This window comes from Calypte anna, chromosome 17 (assembly GCF_003957555.1).
Source record: "Calypte anna isolate BGI_N300 chromosome 17, bCalAnn1_v1.p, whole genome shotgun sequence".
NCBI classification, from domain to species: domain Eukaryota; kingdom Metazoa; phylum Chordata; class Aves; order Apodiformes; family Trochilidae; genus Calypte; species Calypte anna.
The window spans coordinates 2,054,485-2,078,438 of NC_044262.1; the positions used below are offsets into that span (position 1 = coordinate 2,054,485).

At 38.5% G+C, this 23,954-nt stretch overlaps 2 protein-coding genes across 7 annotated transcripts in view; both read left to right on the forward strand.

Annotated features, from left to right (window-relative positions):
* The window catches only part of RALGPS1 (Ral GEF with PH domain and SH3 binding motif 1), a 67,062-nt gene extending 58,509 nt beyond the window's left edge, over positions 1–8,553 (forward strand). The window contains exons 15-22 of one of the 2 annotated variants that reach the window (XM_030461227.1): positions 284–435; positions 1,431–1,482; positions 1,769–1,846; positions 3,851–3,956; positions 4,773–4,865; positions 5,027–5,132; positions 6,187–6,278; positions 7,055–8,553. In XM_030461227.1, the coding sequence (XP_030317087.1) occupies positions 284–435; positions 1,431–1,482; positions 1,769–1,846; positions 3,851–3,956; positions 4,773–4,865; positions 5,027–5,132; positions 6,187–6,278; positions 7,055–7,084 (709 nt within the window). In that variant the 3' untranslated portion in view covers positions 7,085–8,553. Of the gene's footprint in view, positions 1–283; positions 436–1,430; positions 1,483–1,768; positions 1,847–3,835; positions 3,957–4,772; positions 4,866–5,026; positions 5,133–6,186; positions 6,279–7,054 lie in introns of both variants that reach the window. The other variant, XM_030461229.1, reaches the window with a different exon arrangement.
* A 5,191-nt stretch (positions 8,554–13,744) lies between these two features.
* On the forward strand, positions 13,745–23,801 carry LOC103533467. Of its 5 annotated transcripts, XM_030461236.1 has the most exons (4): positions 13,745–13,880; positions 14,406–14,527; positions 18,283–18,409; positions 21,977–23,801. In XM_030461236.1, the coding sequence occupies exon 4, from the start codon at positions 22,038–22,040 to the stop codon at positions 23,355–23,357; it is 1,320 nt and encodes a 439-aa protein (XP_030317096.1). In that variant the 5' UTR covers positions 13,745–13,880; positions 14,406–14,527; positions 18,283–18,409; positions 21,977–22,037; the 3' UTR covers positions 23,358–23,801. The 5 variants fall into 5 exon arrangements, with proteins under 5 accessions (XP_030317096.1, XP_030317093.1, XP_030317097.1 ...); XM_030461233.1 differs by lacking the exon at positions 18,283–18,409; XM_030461237.1 differs by lacking the exon at positions 14,406–14,527.
* The last annotated feature ends 153 nt before the right edge of the window (positions 23,802–23,954 follow it).

Consider the following 23,954-nt stretch of genomic DNA (forward strand, 5'->3'; position numbering starts at 1 on the left):
CAAGGTCATAGAGTGTTCATGTGTTAGTTCAGCTTAGTGAAGCAGTAGCTTGGCTGGCGTTTCTGTTTTTCTACCTTTGCCTCTACCCAAGTAGTTAAATTTTTGTACCCAGAGCAGTCAAAAAACAAAACTCTGCACATCAGAGGGAAAGTGTGAGCAGTGCCTTTTAATAGCCTGCTCCTTTGTAACCTGGTAGTAAGGCAAAGCCTGAGTGGAACTGTCAGGAGCCAGGGCTTGCTGTTAGATAGCATAAGAGGGGTTTTATGTTTTTCCATTTTTCCAGCATGATGTGTCCATTCAGTGTGGTGGAAAGCAAAAGTGCCACCTTCCCGACGGAGAAGCCACGCCACCTCCTGGATGACAGCGTCCTGGAATCCCACAGCCCAGCCCGTGGACACCCCCTGGACACACTCCTCACCAACGGCCTGTCCATAGGTAGAGTCTATGTGGAGAACTGGCATTCCTGCTTCTCTGTCCCTAGTGCACTGGAAACTCACAGAGATACCCAGAAGCAGGAAATTGGGAAGATCATTAGCTCCCATGCAAGCACTGGTCACTTTCACAGAAGGAAGTAGAGCTGCTACTCAGCTCTGTAGTCACCTTTGTCTTGGCTTCCCTGTTACATACTGCTGGTAAAAGTGGCATGCAGAGTGTCTGTATGTGTGCTCTGTATGTGACACAGAGCACTTGTCAGCTTTTGCTAGGGAAAAAAAAAGTGTTACTGAAAAGTGGATTAACATGCACGAAGAAAACTTCAGCAGTGATGATAGGATAGTAGCTTAGCTGTGATCTCTAAAACTTCAAAAGAAACAGAAGATGAACTTGTGAAAGAGGATGATGACAATTGCATCATGGTATTATAATTAATAGAATAATATCTATAATAAAAATTTAAGTGAATAATAATCTGTGTCATAAGCAAGAGAAATCCACCTTTTAAGTGAGCCAGACTGTTTCTAGAGCAGAAAATAGACCATGAGGTAACTTTAAAGAAGAGCTTGACACTGAGATCATCTTTGAACTTTGGAAAATACGTACATAGCTCACTGTGAGTTATAATGAACATTAGAATATCAGTCCTGGGCAAGGTAAAACTATGAGCTAAATAGCAGTGCCAGGGAAGAAGGGACAAATCAGTCATGGTCTTGGAAGAGAAATAGGGACTATAATAATACCATCATATTGATTTGTTATGACAGCAGTAACAATGACTTGTTCATCATGAAATAATGTAAATGGGAAGGCTCATGTAAGCCTCTTCCAACTATAGATTCCACCATGAGCTCTGAAGACTTCAACTTTGAAACATTATTTGAATATGCAGTTTCCATTGTTCTGTGTAAAAATCATTCTGGTGATCCACATACATTGGCTTGGCATTTTCCCTTGGGTGGTTTTCTTACTCCTTCTCTGTACTACTCTTTTTCTAGACAGCAGTGAAAGCTCAGAATATAGTGAGGAGCTGCCATCAGGGTTTGAAAGGTGAGTTAGTCTTCACATACACTTACTGACCACCCTGCAGCCTTAGCTAAGAAATTCACGAATGATTCCTAACATAGGTAAGCCTTAAACCAAGTTATTTTTATCAAATGACTGATTAGTTAGGGAAAAACAGCAAACATGTTAGAATAAAGCCCTGTAAATTTACTGTGGTTTTCTTCCAGTCTTGTGGACTGGAAAAGATTGGGAACTATCTCTGTTGTGCTTACCAAATCCTACTAGTCTCAGACTAGAATTTCCCTCATCAGATATTTGCGTTCACAAACAGGGGTCGTTTGTATGCCACTCTGGGGCCTAACTGGAGGGTACCGATCCGGAACTCTAGGAGTCGAAGCTGTGTCTACAGGTACAGTTCAGGGTCTCCTTTGCTCAATGTGTAGTGATAAACTTTAATTTGGGTCTCTACGCTTTCCCAGAACAATGTATTTGTACAATGTATTGTGTGCCAGAAACTATCCTTGTGTGACCTCCTGCTTTTTATAGCTAGAGCAGGTGTAGAGGCCTTTCAAGTGAAATGCAGTTCAGCCATTGTCTTAACTAATTGTATCTGGCTTTCATATTGTAGGAGGCTGTTGTTTAATTTGGCTCTTATGACACAACAGAAGCAAATTTCTCATAAAGGCCATCGTTGCCTTCTGTCACAAGTAATGATGTTCAAAGGACACCTTCTTGACCCTTTCTCACAGTTTATCTCCTGATTTGAAGGGCAACTACTCAGACATCTGTTTGTGTCAGAGAGCTGTAGTATGATGGTTGTGTACAGCAGGGAGGTGTTAGCTTGGATCTCAAGTAAGAGAGAGAACATCTGCAGTTCCATATGTAGCAGGCACTCCCAGTGTTGCTGGTCACTAAGACACAGACTTTTCAGAAACATTCTGTTTGCAGAACAGTGACTTTGAAAACTGGGGGATGAAAATCATTCACTGCATCCATACCTTGCCTGGACTTGATAAATTCTATGGTAATGGGAAGTGAAGAAGTATGTGTGAGCAGTAAAGAAGACAGGACCCTGAAACAGTACTTTGCAAGTCCTGGGATTTAGTTTTAGGAATTTGAATCCAATCAGTTACTATTTTGTATAAAGTAGTTCTCTGCAGCTAGTGTAGAAATGTTGATATAATGTACAAATCTAAGTACAGCTTTTTCCTTGAGCTAGTAACATCTGATAGCAGCACAAGTTAGAAATAAAAATTTATATCTTACAAATAAGTAAAGGAATAAATTTTGGAACAGTATTTCAACTGTTATATCTGCTTCTGGAAAATACTCTCCTAGTGTGTCTGATGTCAGTTTGTTTCAAAAATCTCCACAAGCTAGAAATAGAAAATGTAAGAAGATAAAAATATGAAAAGAAAATCCACAAAGAAAAATTACACCCTAAAATACATTTCTTACATTTATCTACCATCAAGTAATAACAATTTATTCTTCCTTTTCTTGAATCTTTACTGCTTTTTATTATTAAAACTAGAATTGGGGAGAATACACATTAGCACAGAAAAGGCTGGGCTGTTTAATTAACGAAGATCAATCTCCCAGTTTGAGGTGCTGTTATTGTGTGTATAAGACTTTCACCAACTTGTGTTTGGTGAAACACAAGTTGTTTCTTGGACAGAATAGTGCTCCTTTCACACCTGAATAGTAGATCATGCATGTTGCTTTTTTCTTTAGACTTGATGTAGTTAGCTCTGGGAAAGTTGTTTGCCCTCATAAGAATACCAGGGCTGTGATCACAGAGCAATGAAGAGAAGTTATTCTAAGACATCATCACTGACCAGTCAGCCTCTGGTGGTTATGTTTTAAATAGCTATTTACATTTCTGACTTAGCCTGTATTTGGGTTCTTTCAGGTGTAGCACTTTTTCACTGTTATATGTGGAAAGCTTTGTGTTCATCTTGGGAAAGGAAAAAAATATTTTAAACACTGTATTAAAAATAATTTTACATTGTTACATAGTTTTCCCAATTTTTTTTAGTTAGTCAAGATAATTTGCTACGTTCTTTATGGTTTAAGATAAAATTACATTTGTGAGAGTTGTTCTTCCCAAAATTTTAAGCCATAAATTTCCAGAAATCCAGAAAATTGCCTGGTTTCCCTCTGATTTTGGGCCTCAATATTCTATTTTGGTTTGGGGTTTTTTTCATGTCTGAGCCCTCAGAACAGAACCTTTTGTTGATTTGCTGTTTTTCAGAGATCCATGTTCCTATCTGATACTTTAATCTGGAAAATACATATTATAAAGTCAAGTGTCATAGCATACAATAAATGTAAGGCAATGCAGGAAACTTAGAGCTACATTATGCTGCTTATTTGTCTGCTTAAATACATATGGCAGCGTTTTGTATTCCAGCCCAGCAGGGGCCTGCAGCTGCACATTAGGTAGTTCCACAGAAGTCATTACCATGGAAGGGCCATTAAGAAGAAAAACATTGCTCAAAGAAGGCAAGAAACCTATTGTAAGTGTTTCTAATTCTTCCTGTGATTCAAATTGAGTAGTGGCTGCATAATATCCAGAATTAGATTGAACCTGCAGCTTGATACTACACAAAACAATGTTCCTTGTTGCTATCAATTGTAAAATCATTTTCTGTTTAAAGTTTAACTGGATTATAGCAAAGTTGTAATCTTTGTATGCCCTTTGATCTACAACTTCTCCCTGCATTTGCAAGTCACATTTCTTAAGTTGTGACAGCAGAGCAGGATTAAAGCAGCTCTATAAATCATGTATTTCTGTGAGGGTAGAAATTTGCTATCCTAGTGAAATGGGAAGGCTGCAGGGCACCCATCCATAGCACTGAAGTCGTGGGAATTTACATAGTTAACTTAAATTCACAGTTTTCATATGGTTCTGGTCCTGCACATTTGGTAATTTTTTGTTTTCTGTAGAGCTCATTGATGCTTTTTTATGTGCAACCCTACTGTCCCGTGCTAAAAGATTTGCAGAATTGAAGAGATGTAATCTAACTAAATTTTACTGAGCAAATGTAGAAGTCAAACATCTGTCCAGTAGAAGGCAGCACACTATTTTGCTGTGAAGCAATCAGTCCTGATATGTTTGAGATACCCAAGTAAGATGGATTGTATTCATAGCCAGCCATGCAAATTAAGGTAGCTGGGCTAAATTAACACCAGGAGACACTTTTCATGTAATTCTCCATTTCTTGCTTCTGAAATTAACTTTGATAATGCTTGGATTTGCTTGTAAATAGGTTGTTTTAAATGTCAGAGATACACAGTTTTTCCTAAATTTTTTTTTTTCCTTTCTGATTCAGCTCTCCTCATGGACAAGATACTGGGTTATGCTTTCAGGATCAACTCTTCTATACTTTGGAGCAAAATCTATAAGAGGCACTGAAAGAAAACATGTAAGCTTTATTTAATTTTGTTCTAAAAACAAATACTGTGTATTCATTAGGAGATCTAGAAGGGTGTTTGATGTGTAGGCTATACATTTGCACAACTTTTACAGTCAGAAGTTAATTCCTACCCCAGTCTCAGCTGTTACTGACTTGTGTGTCTTTTCCAGTATAAATCTACACCTGGTAAAAAAGTCTCCATCGTGGGCTGGATGGTGGCATTGCCTGATGACCCTGAGCATCCTGATATTTTCCAGCTAAATAACCCTGACAAAGGTTGGACATTGTCTGCATTATATTTCTGTGACAGGAAATAGATTAATCTCTTTTAATGACTTTGCAGATTACAGAGCTTGCAGCAGCATGGATTTAAGAGGCTGAAAAGGGAAGTTTTCAGTATGGAATTCTCAAGGGAGGGTACAAATGAAATTGAACATATTTCTACACTACACTGTGGTGCTTCTGTGGTGCCTACAGAGGTGTTGCAGTACCTTGACAGTTACAGTAAATCTTGTAGAAGTTGCCCAACCAATCTAAGATTGCTGCATGTCCATGTGTCTGCATACCCTACTTTCCAAGTTTCTGAAAAGCTTTCTTACAATTGGTTGATATAAAAATCTTAACTTGCACTGAGGCCATTTAAAATTTTATGAAAATTTCTTCAAACAGCAAACAGTATACAAAAAGCCTCCACTTACATAATCATTAGTTACTTCTAAGGAATTAATTTTGTAGTGAAATAACTCTTCTGCCTAAAACTTAAAAAGCTTAAGGAGATCAGAGAGCTCTTGGAGTTATTTGTACTTTGAGTGGTTCCATACAGATTTTTTAAGTTTCTTTCACTTTTCAGCTTCGGTGCTCGAAATGGATTTGCATCTACTGTGCAAAGCCCATCTCTTGCTCATTGATTAAAATGCACGAAGTATCTGATTGTAGGAAACAAAATAAAGGTGTAGAGGAAACTTACAATAGGACTGGAGAAAACTAAATTCACAAATGTCAAAAACATTCATAAAAAGTTTAGCAGTAGCCACAACAGTCGTAATGAGAAGAAAGCCAAGAGTAAATTAGGTGTGACCTAGGTGGTCTTTTCTGTAATGTGGCCTTTCTGCCCATACACTTAGCCTTGCAGGCCACATATCCTCCTATATTCCCTTCACCCAGGGATTGATGGATAACATGCTTCACATGGTCTCTATCTGTGAACAGCATCTTGTTTGAGCACTGGAGGTGCAAATTAAGAGTTTGCTTCAGGACTTTGGCTTGTGCACAGAAAATAGAATCTCCTGGAACTATGCAAATGTAGTCTTTAATATTCTTATTTCTGTAGGCAATGTTTACAAGTTCCAGGCTGGCTCAAGGTTTCATGCAATACTGTGGCATAAGCATTTGGATGATGCGTGCAAAAGCAACAAGCCTCAGGTAAGGTTGTCAAACACTTCTCCCCACTTTCTCATATCTTCTGGAAAATCTTTACTAGAAAAGACACCTCTTTTCAATCTGTGTTCACACACAGTTCAGTGAGGATAGACATAACTCCTCGTTTTCTGCATTGATGCCATTTCTCAATAGGAGGAATAAAAATTATTTAAAACTACGGAATTCCCACAAAATCAGGATTTGTGTGGCACTAGATAAATGTCTGGTTACTTAACAGCATGCAGCCTTTACACTGACTCTTCCACTTGAGGTAGACCCCCATCCTACTTTATAAGGGGCTTTCTCATGAACAGAAAAAGCAAACATGCATTTACTCCATTGACTGGGTCCGTAAGTGCCGTTGAAGAGTCTGCTGTAAAATGCTGTGTTTGTCCTTTATATAGTGGCATCATTATATATTTGAGGAAAATGTTCATTCTTAAAAGGATTTCCAGAGGTTACATTAATAGGATGCTGATCCATACAGGACCTGAACCAGGATGCAACTTGAGATTCTTCTTTAAAAACATACATCCTCCCCCCTCCTGTGCTGATGACTTCATGGAATACTTCACCCAGATTTGATCCATGAATAGAAAAATCATTTCTCTTTCTCTTTACTTAAGAGGTTAGCCCTGGTTTGGCCTGTTTGAGACTGATTACACTTTTCACGTTAGTTAATAAATTATTAGCTCACTGTTTTGTAACCTTGCAGTTTCCCAATGCTGTAGCAGGCTTAGGAGCATTATAGTGGGTAAATAATTTATGTTCTCTTCCAGGTACCTGCTAATCTTATGTCGTTTGAATAATTTGCTCTCCTACCTGGTGTGACTTCAAGTGCCAAACTGAAGAAACAGGCTGTTAATGATTTTCCTGACATGAGCCAGCCACAATATTTCAGCACTTTTCTATGGAACTTGAAAGTGATTCTGATGCAGCTTTTAAAAGCAGAAAGTGAATGTTGTCCTTAGGACCTGTTGTAGTCTCATTCACTGAGTGAAAGCAGACAAGTTAGATGGACAGAAGATTAATCCCAACTCCTGACAGATTCCAGAGCCCTCAAATTTTTGTGGTCAGACTGCCATGAACTGATGTTTGACCACAAACTAACCAACATATCTTCTGCCTATTCCGTCTGCCTATTCTTTTTTAAACGGTTCTTTTTATGGTTAAACTGCTTTGTGTGACTGAAGAATATTTGGCCCATGTTGGGTTTCAATTATTTCTAATGCACAGAATGACTGACAGTGTTAACTTGCTGCAAAGAGTCAATTAGAATAGAAAATTGAGGAACAACATTTTTATAATCTAAGTGCACTGAGTTGTTTGGCAATGTGGTTGCCTCAGATTTTGTATCAAATCTCTGGACAATTCTGCTGTTCACATTTGAGCTATTTGGGAAAAATGTATTTTGGCACCAGACAGAAGACTTTTCATTCAGTTATATCAGTCAAGAATGCCTAGACAAAGGATTTAAGGTTGTTTAAATTTATCTCATGCTATAAGGTCATCTTTCATTCTCTTACTACTGGCATCATTGCTTACAGATTTGGTTTTTAATTCAGTCTGAATGCTGTTCATCTTGAATGCCTTGGTAGAGGGAAGCAGGTGATCAGATGTTACTCATGGCTCCTCAGAATGATCCTGTATCATTGCTTCTCTTCTTTCTGTGGATGACTCAGCTCCACTTGGTTCCAATACATGAGGCACCTTTATCACTTGATCCTGCTCTTGGGAAATCATGGTGGCAATGAAGGTTGGGCAAGAGTGTCTGAGAGTGTGGGGGGGAAGAAAACCAAAACAAATCACAAAAAACCCAACACAACCTAAATTATCTTTCTTCTCTTAAAGAAAGATTGTGAAGATATCAAATGTAGGCAGTATCATTAATTTGTTAATGTTTTGATGTGATTCAGTGCCAAAATGCATGTTTTCCAAATAGCACTAAAACGAGGCAAAGAAATTAGTTTTCAAATTGCAACCTATTTGTCATATTATAATGTAAACCAGTTTCAACATTTTGATTCATTTTGTGTGAAAACTGTTGCACTATTTTTGGCTGTATTTTCCTAGCAGTCCACTGCATGCCATTTGTGTAGGGATTCTTTCTATAGTTCTTGTGAACTGTCTCACCCATAAGAACCCTGGTGTTGGAATCTAGGTTTTTGGCGAAGTATTTTGTTACCTCAGTCTTGTATCAAGTTGCTGTATTTTTCAGTTTGTTACATTGATAATGATTGTTTCACTGATTAAATACTTTAATGTTAAAAAAAAAAAAGTTTGTTTATTTCAGCAGCAGTTGTATTTGGTTGCAAGTTTAAAAATGTGCAGAGTGTGAATGCTGTTAATAAAATATTCTGAAAAAGAATAGCAGAGGTACAGAAGGAACATTATAGCTTAAAGGCAGCAAGCATGTTTTATTTGTGAATGAATGGTATATACCACAGGCTTTATAATGCACAGTGGGTGGCTGTTCAATAGTACAAATACAACAGAAGCCAAATTTCTAACCAATCTGAAAAACCCTCCAAACTTGCAGTTCTTTGGGGATTTGGAAGGGCCAAAGTAGAGATGAACATACTGTGTCATTTTCTTCTGGTTGAAGATGGTTGAGCAAATGGACTTAAAAGGTCCCTTCCAACCTGGATCACTTGATGATTCTCCATTCAGGGTAATAAGCTCCACATTATGACTGGCAAAGAAGGTGATTTAATTTCTGCAGAAACCTCATCTTATGAGCAGTTGCCTGAGAGGAATAATATTTTATCTAATATGAATGTGGAAACAAAACAAGCTCATACAAAATGGCTTCTTTTAGAGCTGAAAAAGAAAACACATTTCCCTCTTCTGAAATCAACTCCTTTTCCTGCTATGCCCCAGAAACAGGAACACTTTCTCAAAGCTTTTTTATTACTTTGTAGTCTTGGAAATCACTTAGATACTTAGATTACAAGATCACTTAGATCGAACTTGCCTGCGGGGTCATGTCCAGTGTTTCACTGTAAATATTTTATAAAGGAAGCATCAATAAGTGTCTCCTGCATCTACCAAGTGATATCAGCAGTTTAAATGGGAAAACTGATTGTAATTCCTCTCCTCCCCACAGACAACAGGATAGAAATTAAACGAAGAGAGCACATTAGGAGAGAAAAGCAGCACTCACTATATTCCAGATCATCATTATTATTGTTATGGAGGCAAATTGCAGAGGAGGAAGAGGACTGTTTCTGTACTGCAGTATTTCACTATAAGGTAACATGCTTTTGTGGTACAACACCCAAAGATTAAGTACTGAAGCACTCCTTAAATGCTTACATCCAAAACTCTTGTTTTATAACCTGGGAGAGGAAAGAAAAGAACCAAAACATAATTAAAGCTTTTTCCTACTTTAGATGTCAGGCTGTGCTATGTATGTAAGCAGTGGCACTGGTAAACTGCATTATTTTTTCTTCTGAGAACAGTAATTGTTGTGGTATTCCCATAGCTGTGAGGTATTACCATGAACATTGGTTTATCACATTCTGAAAACACACCAGACCTTTCCTTAGAGGGAGTGCAAAGAAAAAAAAGAAGTCAAAGTTTACATGTCTCAGTAGAGCTCAGATGTGAGAGCAAGTCAGATAAGTGTATTAGGAAGGATGAAAACACCCATTTTTGCGTCAACTAAAATAGAGTTGTGCATAAGAAAGTGCAGATAGTAATGAATTGGAGGAAGTATCCTTTATGTTTCTGGACTTTGGCTGTAGCCATGCTCTTACTGCCATAAATTAGCTTTTCAGCTTTAAGGAAGAGTAGATTGTATTCCAAGTGAGTATTTGCTTCAGATGATCCATGGTTTGCATTTGCAAGCATTCTGTAACTGAATAAAAAGAAAACAAACTAGGTCAGAAAAACAGATTTATTCTAGTGTATGTATTGGGAAAGGTCTATCCAGTTCTGCAGAATAAAAACCCAACAGTTAGATACAGTTTGTTAATTGATACCACTGTCTTAATAAAATTATACATTTCTTTTTTGATCACAAAGGAACGCCGTGGAAACACTGGAAGATAGTTGCAGTAAAGTGATTACATTTCTTGCAGTAATACAAAGCTACTGATGTGAACCTGTTTGATGCAAACACAAAGAATGTGTGCTTTGTCATATCCTTTCATTGGGCAAAGAGACAAAAACAATGGAAAGCAAAGGAAGCTGGGCAGAAATTAGGAGAGGAAGCTTAAAAAAAAACCAAACAAAACCTACACTTTCTTTTAGATCACAAGATGTTCTTTGCTGCTTTCAAGTACAGCATAATTGGAAGTCCAGACTTGTCTGCATTGTTTAGTAGTGCAGTTTTTTAGTTCTTTCAGCAATGGGAGAAGGGGAAGGAATAGTTTTTATTTAAAAGATGGTATGTTTGTAACTGCTGAAGAGACTTGATCTTCAGATCTTGAGGGTGAGTGCAGGTGGCAGTGTAAAAGCATGTTTTAGCACAGCCACTAAGTTATGAAAATTTAGTCAGCCATTAAAACACTGGGGTTTGGGTCACTGTGTGAAAATGAGCACCTAATATATTGTATCTCAGAGTTAATATAGTATTCAGATTTTAAATAAATTGTTTCCTAGAGAAGGATCACATGTACTGAACTCATCACAGACAGAGGGTCCTAGAGTAACACAAAGAAGGATGTTCCCATTATAGTTCAGGTTTGTAATTAATTGTTAAAGAACTAGCACTTCTTTTGATAATTAAGTTTCTGGAGCAGTCTCCTGCTAGAAGATAACAGTGGTTACTCTCCTCTAACAAAGTAGGTTGGGTGGCTTCATGCAGTTCTGACTTTCTATCCAAGAACAACGCAGTCTTCTTATCCCAAGATTAGAAGCAGGAGCTTGCCATTGTTACAGAGGGTGCTAAAGTTTGTCAGGTAAAAAGAGACTGTCCTCAAGCTAGCAAAGCCTGACCTGAGGCTGCCCTTGACACTGATCTTGTCAATTCCTAACTTTATTCTGTGCCTGTGTCATCTCCTATGGGCATACTCCAGCTCCAGAGGTGCACAGGACTGTGAATCCAATGGGCTAATTACATTAAATTAGCAGTAAAATAGGGAAGAAATGTCAAGAGGAGATAAAGCAATTCCTGAGTAATGTGCTGATTAACCATTAGGGGAAGCATCAGGTGGAGTGTATGTGGCTCTGCAGTTCTTCTGACATCTTTTGAGATCAGTCTGCCCATTGCCTTGCTGCCCCTTGTGCTCTGAGGAGATGAAGAAGGTGGGGGCAGAGGGTGGGGTGGGTGATTTCATGTCAGAGAAACCAACTATTGTACAAACCCCTGACTCATGGCTATTGGGGTGACAGGAACACATTTCTTTCAGTCAGATGATTCATTTTGAAGTCAGAACAACACCACACTGCAACATCATAAAAAGGTAGGAAACAAATTAAAGGATTGATGCTAACTCATTCTATAAAACTGGGATCATCTCAGTGGGGGTGGAAACAGCGTGCAGGTATCCTGTAATTTCTCCTACGTAAGTTTGTTGAGCTTCTGTCTCAGCAATGAATTGTTTTAGGACAAACATAACCTTTACTGTAAACCCTTAACACTGTGATAAACAGGCAGTCTAGATTAAGGTGTTAGCAAACTGTTTTTTTTCTAATTCTTCTGAAAAGTTGTTTCAGCAGATAGAGAAGACTGGGTTTGGGCTTGTATTATTTTTTTTTCTCTTAAATGCTTGTGAGTTTTGTCTCTCAAGATTGCTTTTGTTGTTACTTAGATTTCTGATGGGGCTGGTTCCCTAGATGTTTTGGGAGGTTTTTTATGATTACTTCTGTTTTCTTACAGAGCTGAAGGTCAAAAAAATAATTTGCTTTTCTCTGTTTATTTTTCTTACTATTCAATGAGTGTAATGCTACAGCATCTGAGCTTTATTATTGGATGAGCATTTTTTTACTCACACTTGTAGTGCAGAAGTATGGCAAAGTGGTAACAGTCCTTAGTAAATCTTGGGTCAGCTGGTAATAACTACATGTGGAACAAGAATGGAAATCCTGTTTTGTTTCTTCAAAACAAAAAATAAATGTTCAGCAAGTCCTGTACCCATTGTCAGAATGTGGACAATAACAGTGTCTGGGTAGAAAGCAAGCTTGGTTTTGTCTGATCATAATTAATTAGTTACTAGGTTTAGCTACTCTTTAAGAAGCAGCAAGCAATCCTGACATTAGGCAGTATTCATACTGCAAGATAATTCTCTCCTGTCCTGTTATCTGCTGCCTAACTGAAGCTTTGCAAGAGACAGAAGGGCTTTTTCATAATTTCTCTCTGTACATAAATTATTAATGAAAGTGTATCTTAATCTCAGAGCCATATTGCAGTCAAGCCTTCTCTAAATTTTTGTAATGATAGCAGGAGTTTTAGATTGTGTATGGCAGGATTCCAAGGTGGTTTGTGTGTTTTATCAAAAAACTTGGACAAAAACCAGACCAGAAACACAAAATGGGTAATGGGGCAAGAATATACTGTACAATCAAAACATTTGTGGGTATCTGCATGGCTTTTAGTCAAGTTTCTTTGCTTCACCTTTCTGCACTTTGGTATCCACATACCCATTCTTATTTAAAAGCACTAGGAACACATTTATACTGCAAGACAACCATCTGTAGCAAGCTGTTCCTGCTCAGATCACACTTCCAGTACCCATATATATTCTGTGGTTACACACATACACCCTGAGTCTTAGCACACCATAGGTTCAGGTTAATTGCAGTGTCTTATATATTTTGCAGTTTATAACAGGACTTTAAACTTCTGGTTGTGGTTATTTTAACTCTCTAGCATAGTGGCCTGCTAAGGCAATGTGTTTGTTGGGGTTTTGCCTGTATACATTTATGGACAGGAAGAGGTGATGGAAGGCACACACAGTGACCACAACTTACACTCGAGCTTACACCCAGCTGCCAATTTGGACATGTACTATCAGGGGCATAGGGCTCCATTAGCCCTAAAGAGACCAAAAAGTGGTTAATATATCTGAGTTTAAAACTTCTAAATGTGCTGAATTTTTGGCCTGAGAAAAGGGGAATGAGAGAAGAAAGGGCATTAAGGGTGATTTTGTTGTTTGGGGTTTTTTTTTTAATTATTTTTCTTCTTCTCCAATTATTTTTTAAATCTTTCTCATGAGCTAATTTATTTTTTTTTTGCCTGTGCTTTAAGGTAAATGAGCCAAGTGATTCCTTTGTGTCTTTAAGTGAGCCCTTTACTCTCCCTTCCTGCCTCTGAACTTTGTTATGCTATTATCTTTTACCAGGCAGAGTAAACAGAAATCCTCAGTGAACCTTCTATTTACACAGAAACTTGTCAGTGTATTTCAGTATATTTTTAACGTGTTCAAACATTCTTCTCTCTGTAGTTAATTAACAGTTAACACAGCTACCAAGGAAAGCTGTACCAGGAAAGAGGGACATGTCAGTACAATGTCTAATTGACAATGGCCTGGTTCCTTCTGCCAGTTACTTACACAAATTCAGCCTCTTACAAACTCCCACTCTTCATCTCAGTAACCTGACACAGTGATAGCAGCCAGGACAAAAGACCTCCTAGAATGCAGATTTCACTGGAAGTCAAAGGTAAGTACAGAAGTTTGGAGTCACCTCCATCTGTGAGGTGACAGAGCTCCTTTAGAAAAGGAGAAGACTCTAGGCATGAGCACAAGTCTTTGGAAAATCCAGAGTGCCCAGGGCACAATGGTGCAGGCGTGGTGTTGTGCTAAATGTGAAGTCTTAAAAGTGAAAGATCTTTTTTTTTTTTTTGCCAGTCACTGGTAGTGGTCGGGTTTTGGGGTTGGCTTTTTTTGTTGCTGTTGCTTTTTGTTGGTGGTGGGGTTTTTTCTAAGTACCTGACATATATGATGAGCATATATGTTGAGTTCTTGTACTTCATTTAAAAATAAGTATATTTTTTAAGCATTCTGTTGGGGCCTTATGGACACTAATTGCCCTAATGGCTCTGACAAACCCCACCTGGCCCCCTCACAACTCTGCCCATGGGGCCAGGAGCCTATTTAAACTCAGCCAAGGGCCCTCAGCCCCTGACTGGCAGGCTGGCCTCTTGGCTTGGCCTTGATCCTGCTTTGTCCCCATGGACCTGCCCAGCCCAGCAGCTGCTGGATTGGACCTGGCCTTGCCTGTGTGTTGGCTGCTGACCTGCTGCATCCCAGGGACTGATCTGGATGGGGCTGGACCTGGTCCTGGCCATCCCTGCTCACCTGACTCAGGTATGGAGGGGCTGGGACCTGATTCCTGGGACCTGATTCCCTCACCCTGCAGCTCTCTTCTCCCCTTCAGGTCTCAGCTGCCTCTCACTTGCAGAGCCAGCAGCCCTTGCTTCTCTCTGACACATTCTGTGTGATTGTGCCAATGCTGAGAAATGGAGAGATCCACAGCTGGCCCAGTTTATGCCTTTTCTGAAGATTAAAAAAAAAAGAAAGGGGGAGTAGGGAAGCAGAAATGTGTGTTTCCTAGCAGAAATCCTAAGCACTTCTAAAACTGCAGAGGCATAGGAGGATTTTGCAAGAACTGGTACGAAGGGGGATGAGGCTGGGCTCTTGCTATGTCCATAAAAAGCAAACAATGACAGGGTGTTGATAAGAGGTTGCTTAACTATCGGAAACAGGTTGTTCAGCAAAAAAATAGTCACTCTTTCTTGTTGATATAAAAGGCTAAAAGAATACTAGAGAAAAAAGAAAAGAATTAAGCTGCTGCCCACCTGTGTAACTTCATTCACCTGACCAGTATAAATTAATTTCCCTTTTGATTCTGCTGAGGTTTGTTTCCTCTCTAGTTCATACGTGTTGGTTGCAGTCAACAAAGAAGGATGTGCCAGTAGTTCTATAAATTCCATTATCGTTTTTACCTAACGAACTTTCAATACAATTAAAACACACAAGAAGCACAAGTTGGTATCAAACAAAAACAAGTGGATAAGACAGTACCGAGTATCTGATTTCCTTTTGAATTATGGAAATGCATATTACTAGTGTAATTTACTAAAATTGGATTATTAGAAAAACACAGCAGCAAAATTTAACAAACAAAATTCTCTTTGATATGCATCTCTTGCATGCAGAAAAGCCACAGAAAGCTAGTTAGAATTGGTTTAGTGCAGATTTTTCTAGTTGTCATACTAAAACCAAAGAGAGTTTTAAGATTTCCAGTCAGGTAGCCACAATGTTTGTCTGTAAGTTCTCTAGAAGTGACTGTTTGTACCTTACCTTCCTTCATTGAACAACCTGAACTTTCTCTGGAATTTAAAAAGGAGTGTACTGCTTTTAGGGTGGGGTCCCTCTTGACATTACTTTACGGAAAATTATAATTAGTATTAGATAACTGTAGTGTTAGTCACTGTAAACTTAGGGGGAAAAAAAAAAAAGAAAAGAAAAACAAAAGAAAAAGAAACTTACCTAAACTCTTAGACGTTTACCAATAACCAGGGAAAAAATGTTACTTACTGGGTGGTTTAGAAAAGTTGTGTGGGTTTTTTTGTAAATAAGAAATTAAGAAATCCTGGTAGTTCCTTGGTGAGATTTATTTTTTAACCTGCTGAGCAGTGACAGCAAGCTTAATATACAAGGAAGGTGTTAGAGCACTGCTAGCTAAACACTCAAAGTCCACCACTTTTTACAGGAGTTAGCAGTTTGGTTCCATCAACTTAAGTTTACACAGGCTAATCATTTCAAACTGTCCAATTCCTGTCTGTTTGTCTAACACCTGAGCAAACTCTGGAACCAGAATGACAGCCTCAGCCCTACTGAGTATTAAGTAGGACTGAGAACTGCAGATACTGTACAGGCTTCTCTCTCAGAAGCACTAAATAGCCAGTCATGACATGCCACTACCATAGGAACACTTGCAGTTATAACAACAGCATCCAAACAAAATAAGTCAGTTACTAGCAAACCTTCAACCTTTGAAAATCTTTTATATGAAAAGCATGATCCAGGTCAGATCTTTAAAATCTAAATTTCTGTGTTAATGAAATAAGCAAGTCATAACAGCTTATGTGCTTGTTACTTCTTCCCCTCCCTTGCCCCCAGATGACTCTTGTAGTGAAAGCCAAGCATAAATTCCAAATCCCTTCAGAAATAACTCCAGTAAAGACATAGAATCATGGAATGGTTTGGGTTGGAAGGGACATTTAAAGGCCATCTACTCAAACACCCCTGCAGTTATCAGGGACTCTTTTATTTAGGTCGGGTGGCTCAGAGCTCTGTCCAACCTGACCTTGAGTATTTCCAGGGATGGGACTTCTGCCACCTTGCTGAGAAAAATTTCTGCCTTATATCTGGTCTTAATCTATCCTCTCTTACCATCACTCCTTGTCACATCACTGCAGGCCCTGCTAAAAAGCTCATCCCTGTCTTTGTTATAGGCCCCCCTAAGCATAGAAAGGTGTCTCCAGAGCTTTCTCTTCTCCAGGCTGAATTACCCCAACTCTCAGCATTTTCTCACAGGAGAGGTTTTTAATCCTTCTGATCATTTTTGTGGCCTCCTCTGAACCTACTCCCCAGGCACATATCTGGTTTTTGTGCTGAGGACTCCAGAGATGAATGCAGTGCTCCAGGTGGAATCCAAGAGAGCCAAGTCCAGGGGCAGAATCCCCACCCTTGACCCTTCTGGTCATGCTTCCTTTGTTGCAGCCTGGGACACTGCTGTCTTTCTGGGCCAGAAGCACACATTGCCAGCTCACCTCTAGCTTTTCATCCACCAGCACTCCAGGTCTTTCTCTGCAGGGCTGCTCTCAATACCTGCATTCACTCAGTCTATGTTGATACCTGTGAGCATCAGCACGGGCTACTCAGCCCAGCATTGAGTACATTGCCCAGTGCCAGCTCCTAAGCACTCTACAACACCTGAGAATTGTTACTCAGGAGTTACTGTGTCATTGTGTATCTTACTGGAAGGGAAAGGTTTCTCCCTTAGATGGAGTCATGCTGTTTCTGGTGTTCCTGCTCTCAGGCAGCTTAATGCATGCAGCAGTTAAGCCTTCTTGTCCTTGATGCCAGATTGTTCCTGAGTCACAAATTACCATTAACAAGTAGTTACAATTTGAATTTCCCCTCCAAAATACTTCAGCTATAATCAAGCCACCTCTGGAATTTCCCTCTTTCCCTTTAACACAGATGATTTGTGTCCTTCCAAATAGTATTTAAAATCAAAATTGCAAACACTATGCTCCTATTAAGTTTTTCTCTCTAAGTAGCTAGTGAAGTAGGCAAATCTAGTTTGCCATCCCCCAAATAAATTGCCCTTATTTTGTGTGTCTCCCAGTCTACTCCACCCGTTTAAGCAAGTGTTTATGTTAGCTATTAACACAGCTCCACTGGCCAATTGAGTGTTGACTCAAGTTATATTCACCTGCTATTTCAGATACCTGCTGTGGAAAATCAAAAGTTGATGTGATTAAATACTGGTTTCATAACTGTGCACACAATTGCTGTGTTGATTTTTGTGTCACTATAAAGCAAAAAAAGACTAAGCTTACCTGAGACCTCCTCTGAAAAGCACAACTAATGACCTAAGATTAGATTGTGGGAACACACTGGGTTACAGTTGATCTAATGGGAAGTATTTAAATCCCGATGTAGATAAATCTCCAAGAACACACACTCCATAAGCAGAGGAAAATTATCTATCAGTCTCCCAGTGAACAAATACGACTGCCTGAGAATATGACTTCAAAATTGTATAATTCAATTAGGCTGAATTTGTTTATGTGAGAAAATGAAAGAACAGAAAGCAAACTGATCTGCTGTACAGGAAGCTAACCAAGTCACGGGATTTCCCACAGACGGTCAAAAGTGCTGGTATAATTGTAGAGGAAGCAGATGTTGGGGAACAAGCAAGGTTGCAAGGTGTCTCATTTCAGTGGGAGCATAAGGCAAAATTGGAACACTGGAAAGCATGAAGTGCTAGACAAAGAGGCTTGAAACTGTGAGTAAATACACTATCGTTTGATTCCTCTTATGTTTAGGAGGGCATGATTTTGTGCGTTGTGGTGAAACATCAAGACTGCAGATAACAAACATGGACTCCATTATTCTCTCTTTATGTAACAACTGAAAAATGCTGAGGTGGTATCTACTCCAGGAAAAAAACAGGTGACTGTTTTATAAAGCTTTACTAAAACTATTATTAAAACAAAGGCTCTTATTGTTTTGTGTGAATAAGTTTCTAGCACTTCGTTGATGTATCATACCTTGCAGTAAAACAGTCTTCCAGATTCTTCTCTGTACAGCAAGTGGAGAGAAGAGCCACAGTGGCTAACATATGGAAAACCTCTTTTAAAAATGAAGGACATTTTTCAGTCTCAGAGCACACAAAATATTTTCTTTAGTATCACAGACCATAGCGATATGAAACAAAGTGAAAAAGGATTCAGTTGCTCAACTTCAGAATGTCACATTACACGACATTAAGTGTTGCCAACATATGTTCATTTGAACAAAGGACAGTACAAAGCAGAACAATGAGCATTTCTTACCTCCATGTGTCTAATCCTTTTTCAGAATAACATGTGAGAACTTAGTGCTCTGACAACAGTGGAGATACTGCAATTTTTAATGATACCATCTCAGCTAGAAAAAAGAAAGGTGGCATTTTTAGTAGCCTCACTCAGTGGATATCAGCTAATGGTTGCAGCCTGTGGATTCTAACAGAGATGGCACAAGCCTGAACTCAAAATCATAGTTCATACTTAGGAGCTGATGCCATCTCTTTCTTGGAAAATTAATGTATTAACTAATCTCCCTTTGAGCAGGTCACGATGAAAGTCAGAAAATAAGATGAACAATTATTTGAGGAGGAAACAGTAAGTTATTTAAACGGGCTAGGTAGATCTCTGTGCATGTCTATAGTTTTATAACTTTTCCTTCTTGTCCTTATCTGTGAAGTTTTACCTTACCATGAAGTCAGCATTCATGCCTAGGTGGCCTCTGGTTTCTAGTAAGAATGGTAGTTATTTTTTTAAGATCAAGTGTTCAATAATGCCTTTGGCAGGCTAAAACTACTCATTTTTATTCGTCTAAAAATAAGCTTACTGGGATTAATCTGTATTGCCCAAATTGGGCAATGTATGCGTGCAAAATTTGTGAAAATAAATAATATTGAAAGTTTGTACATAATTAAAAATGCACAGCAGAATGTTTCATGTAGGAGACATGATATGAAAGGGAACATTTGAGTAAACTTCCTGCTTCGTGTAACTCACACGTAAAACTAAGATGGAGACTTCTGTGTACAGTGTTATAGAGGAATTTCTCTTTTTACACTGGCTATAAATAAATGGTATTCCAAAAGGAATGAGAGATAGATGGGAGTACTTGCCACAAGCTGCTCAGGTCTTACTGTAGGAAGAGACTACTAGTTCTCTAATATATCTTAAATCTTGGAAATGCAATCTCCATGTCAATTTCTCAAGTCTACTTTAACAGGAAATTTTTAAGGCTTAATACTGCTGGTGTGAGATTAACAGTTGGAAACTTATATCACCAGAACAGCATAATGATTTTTGAACTTGGTATCCAAACCTGTATTTCTGTAAAAAGTATTTGATAGATATTAATGATGAGAAAATACATTAGTGTTTTTTCCAACTCACCCATTAGTAAATTTGTCCTGTCTCTTATGCAGTAATTTATCCTCCTCAGGATTCTCTGATTTTTCTCTACCTTCCTCAGTTACTTTGTTCTCTGGAATAGGTAGACTAGATCCATAAACTGCTTCTACTTCATTGAAGCTTCTGTCCTTCTTACATGCTTCTTCATCTTCAGACCTACTCCCATCACTGCAAGGAATTCAGTTGATTTCTTCCAAGGTAACACTGACACCTAAACCCCACGTCCAAAGTGGAATGAAAGAAACAGAGAAAAAAGTCAAATAAAAGCAATTGTGGATAAAAAACAGGAACTAGAATTTGAGGTCACTAGTTTTCCATGTTGTTGGCTTCTTTTGTGTTTTCCTTCTTTTTTTTTTGTAAGCCTTTTTCAACCCTACTACTCACTTAATACTCTTACGGAAAAAAAATACCTCACTCTAAAATACTCTTTCTTTTAGTTTTCTAGTAGACAGCATGTTAGTAATTGTAAATGATTCCCAATAAAAAGTATTTGAAGGACAGATAAGTGATTATGCAGCCCTGAGTTTCTATATTTTGTCATCTTTTCTGTGTGAATGTCTCTTGCAAGGTCCTGTTTGACTTCTGGCGAGCTAATGGCATATTTGAATTTTACTGGTTAGTAGGGACAATTTTAGAAGTATTTAAATCAGATGAGGAGATATCTGCAGAACCAAGCAACTTTAATCTTTGCAAGCATATTGGAAAAAATATCCTGCACATGCACTATAATCTTAAAATGTAATCCCCATACTTGCATGAAAGGGGAAGATGTACAGCTTACATGACAATTTGCAGAGAGCAACACAAGAATTTAACTTTGGAGAATGGGGGTTGATAAATCTTCCAAAATAACTTCTTACATTTTTTGAGGACAAAAAAATTGAAAAAGAACAGTTGAGCAACATCTCAGGTTTGCAAGTGAAAGCAGTGCTTTCATCATGTTCTTCAAGCCTAGAACTCGGATGTCAGAAAAGAGCTGTAACTAAAGTGGCAATTTTGAGTATAATTAGAAAAGCAGCTGTTACTCAGCTCAGACCCAGTATATGCAGAAGTGGACAAGAACACCTACAAATGGTACAGACAACAGTTAATTGTTCTGAGTGTTGTTGCAATGTGTCACATTATACCTTGTTCCCATAGTCACTCCTAGAATAAAGCAGGTTTTGGTTTAGTTTGGTTTTGTTTTCATTTGTCTTCCATCTGCTTGGTGGTTTAATCACATGTAGATACCAAACTGTTGATTGTATGCTAAAAAAAAAAATCTTAACTTTATAATCTGACCTAGTAACATCCTGGAGAACCTGAAGTTCTTATGGCAAGGTTAACAAGTTCTGTAGTGCATGCAGTCACAATCAAGGGTCACAATCTTCACAAAAAAAAGTCCTACTGATATCAGCTGCTGCTTTAGAGCTGTGGTCTGAGACAGAGATCTTAACTGCCAAAAGCAATTTAATCTTGGCCACCTAAAAAAGTGAAAAGTTCATTCTTTTCAAACCTCTTTTCTTAGATAATGTTGAATTCTGTAGGATCCCACTAGGCTCTAAAAACACATCAGCCTCTGAAAACATTTTCTTTGTAACCTGAGAATCAAGACTCTGAGGGACTGTGACAAGATCACTCCTACCCAATACAAAACAATGCAGTCTGATTTTGTGTTCACAATTGCATTTTTAGGAAGAAGAAAGAATAACTCCATAGTTTCATAAGATTCTCAGAACAGGGAAAGATAAGGAATATGGCTTTTTACTGAAATAACATTTCTTGCAGGCCTCAAAGTGATTCAAATTACACTATTATCATTACTGTATACCAGAAAACTGAGACAGGTGTGCTGGACCCAACTGTACAGTAAAATACAATAAAGTTCAGAATGAGGAGATGTAAGAGAATCTCATTTGTTTCCAAATCTGTGTGAAAAGTCAGGTCTTCATACTAAATTCTGAAGCATCAAAACAGTAAATATTGTGTTTAAGAGAATACAGTATAATACAAATCTTTTTTTTTTTGGAAATCACTGAAGGTGTGCTTTTTTGTGTTTGTTTTGTTTTAGAGAAAGCAAGTAGAAGACTGAGTGTAAAGGTCTGTTAATTTCCAAATTGTGGAATTCAGCAATGACACACTGCGGGAAAAAATACATCTGTGCTGTTATTACATGTATTTTTATGTTTGCAAGCATTTTGATCTGCTTCTGGGGAGATCTTCAGCTACAGAATAACATAACTAGAAAAATCTTCCCTGAGGCAAAAAAATTCAGCCCAGAGAATCAGCTTTGTAGGGGAAAACCTGCTGAAAATGCAATAACAGCATTGAAAGATAACAGAACTTTTATTATCTCCCCATACTTCGATGACAGAGAAGACAAAGTCACTCGTGTGATTGGGATTGTTCACCATGAAGATGTAAAAGAACTCTACTGCTGGTTCTGCTGCCAGCCCAGTGGGAATATATATGTATCAAAAGCAAAGATTGATGTTCACTCAGACAGATTTGGCTTCCCCTATGGCACAGCAGATATAGTTTGTTTGGAACCCACGACCTGCAATCCAACACATGTATCAATTAATCAGTCTCCACATGGAAATATTGACCAGCTCCCGAGGTTTGAAATTAAAAACCGCAAGGCTGAGACCTTCTCTGTTGACTTCACTGTTTGCATCTCTGCCATGTTTGGAAATTACAACAATGTCTTGCAGTTTATACAAAGTGTGGAAATGTACAAGATCCTTGGGGTACAGAAAGTGGTGATCTACAAGAACAACTGCAGCCACCTGATGGAGAAAGTCTTGAAGTTTTATGTGGAAGAAGGAACTGCAGAGATAATTCCCTGGCCAATAAACTCACACCTTAATGTTTCTTCTAAATGGCACTTTTCTATGGATGCAAAAGACATTGGCTATTATGGGCAAATCACAGCTCTGAACGACTGTATATACCGTAACATGCAGAGGAGCAAGTTTGTGGTTCTCACTGATGCTGATGAAATAATTCTTCCCCTTAAGCATCCAGACTGGAAAACTATGATGAGCAGTCTTCAGCAGCAAAACCCTGGGACTGACATTTTCCTCTTTGAGAACCACATCTTCCCAGAAACAGTATCTACTGACATGTTCAACATTTCGTCCTGGAACACTGTGCCAGGAGTTAATATACTACAGCATGTCTACAGGGAGCCTGACAGGAAAGAGGTTTTCAACCCCAGGAAAATGATAATTGATCCTCGAAAGGTGATTCAGACTTCAGTGCATTCTGTCCTACGTGCTTATGGGAAGAGTGTGAACGTTCCCATGGATGTTGCCCTTATTTATCACTGTCGGGTGCCCCTTCAAGCTGACCTTCCCAGGGAGTCTCTCATCAGAGACACAACACTGTGGAGATACAACTCATCATTAATCCCAAATGTTAACAAGGTGCTATATCAAACCATTCTGTAAGCTCGAAAGTGAAACCTTGGTTATAAGGAGGGAAAGTGAAGAGCTGCACATAGCGTGGGGCAGCAGAGAGTATAATTAAACATCACATTAAAATAATTTCCACGTGAAGTTTACATCTTCCAGAGTTTTAGGAGAAAAGTCTTTTAATGTGCTGTACAGAAGTAAATGTGATTGACTTGTGGACTGAATCAAGGTATTCAGGGGAATGATTTCTAAAAATGAAAAATTTATTTAAGCTAAAGAGGGTTTTTGAGGCCTAGGTCTGTTATTTTCCAGAAAATAATGAAAAGAGAGGTTTGCACGTGGCTGGTAACTTTGTTGTACGCCTGCAGGAACACAGACAGGTATGTCTGTGTGGCATACCTCTTTTCAGGGATATATCCCTTTGGCTCTAAAAGTTAACTGTGCTGGCTATGCTACAGTTTTAAGTGCAATAATGAAATCTAATGGTCTTGCAATGGGCATTGAATGCTATGTTTCCCTAAAGATAAGTGCACTGTATCTTTAAGTTCTTCTATTACAGACAGGAATGAAGGTCTGTAATTTATAGCCTTCACTGTCAGAAAAAAAACAAACCGCACCAACTTGTACGAATGC